General features: G+C 43.4%; 1 protein-coding gene across 1 annotated transcript; it reads right to left on the bottom strand.

The window, feature by feature from the left end:
* Nucleotides 1-673: 673 nt before the first annotated feature.
* On the bottom strand, nucleotides 674-1291 carry LOC110103472. Its single transcript, XM_020832214.1, has 2 exons — nucleotides 1174-1291; nucleotides 674-1065 (listed from the first exon to the last, which is right to left on the bottom strand). The coding sequence occupies exons 1-2, from the start codon at nucleotides 1289-1291 to the stop codon at nucleotides 674-676; spliced, it is 510 nt and encodes a 169-aa protein (XP_020687873.1).
* Between the last annotated feature and the right edge of the window lie 123 nt (nucleotides 1292-1414).

A 1414-nucleotide genomic window follows, 5' to 3' on the forward strand; every position in this document is an offset into this window, starting at 1 on the left:
AAATCTTTCCGGAAATAAACGCAAATGTGGCACGAAATCGACACGTCAACTATACAGAAAGTTAACGGCGGTATAAGCAACTGAACCATCAGAAGATACGGAGAAAATCTTAACTGGAAAATGAAATCGGAACAGAAAATACCAAAACACGACGGTTTCGAAATTGAGAAGGGGGAATGTGCCTTACCTTGCGTACAGCAATATCTCGAAAAGTCTCGTCGGACGAAAACGGCTCCGCGTCGTCCGAAAATCAACTTTTCCAAGATTTCTCTCGACTTTCTCTCTCCTCAAAAGATATTTTCGTTTTTTAAAAATTTTCTCTCTCTTCAAAACGACTTATTTCAGCTTTATAAAACTCAGATCGGCCCGGCCGATCGCCATATCGTTCCGGGAAGATCAGACCAATTTCGATCGTCCTGGACGTTTCCCAGAACTATTTTCATGCCGATATTTTGAACAGTGCAAATCGGTCTGGCCGATGCCTCTATCGGCCCGGACGATCTCTACAGAAAACACCTGAAGCAAATCTAGGCAAATTCTGGAGCAAATTTTCAACTGATCGTCCCAGGACGATCCCAGATCGTCCTGGATGAACTTGGAGCAGATTTTGATATTACAATCTCCCCAACTTAAAAAAAAATGTCTTCCTCGACATTAACCAATCCAAACTCAGTCAAAACAAGTACGGGTACGACTGTCTCATGTCAGACTCCTTCTCCCAAGTCGTTTCCCGTGTAGTCCGGTGCTTCCACTGGACTTTAACCATCTGAATCTGTTTATTTCTTAACTTTCGGACGTCGTACGCTAAAATCAACTCTGGCTCTTCCTTGTACGCCAGATTCTCCTGGATCCCAACTTCGTCAGCTGATACCTTCTTCCCAGAGTCGGAAACCCACTTCCTCAAAGTGGATACATGAAACATATTATGTACGTCAGACATCAAATCAGAGAGCAACAGTCGGTAAGCAGATTTTCCAATCCTTTCCAAAACTTCAAAAGGTCCAACATATCTTGGATTAAGCTTGCTCATCTGGCCAAATCTACTCACACCCTTCATCGGGCTGACTGTGACATACACAAAATCACCAACTTTAAACTCGACAAACCCGTGCTTCTGATTGTAATACTTCTACTGTCGATCCTGAGCAGCTTTCAATCTTTCTTTTATCAAACTGATTTTCTTAACAGATTCCTCAACAAAAGTGGCACCGAGTTCCTGTCTATCTCCGACCTCAGTCAGAGTCAAAGGAGTACGGCACTTCCTGCCATACAGAGCCTCGTACGGTGCCATGCCAATACTGGACTGAAAACTGTTGTTATAAGCAAACTCAATCAACGAGATATGATCCTCCCAGCTTCCGCCAAAGTCCAGAACATATAACCTCAACAGATCTTCCAGCACCTGAATAGTCCT

The sequence above is a fragment of the Dendrobium catenatum genome, unplaced genomic scaffold (genome assembly GCF_001605985.2).
Source record: "Dendrobium catenatum unplaced genomic scaffold, ASM160598v2 original_scaffold_191051, whole genome shotgun sequence".
NCBI lineage: Eukaryota > Viridiplantae > Streptophyta > Magnoliopsida > Asparagales > Orchidaceae > Dendrobium > Dendrobium catenatum.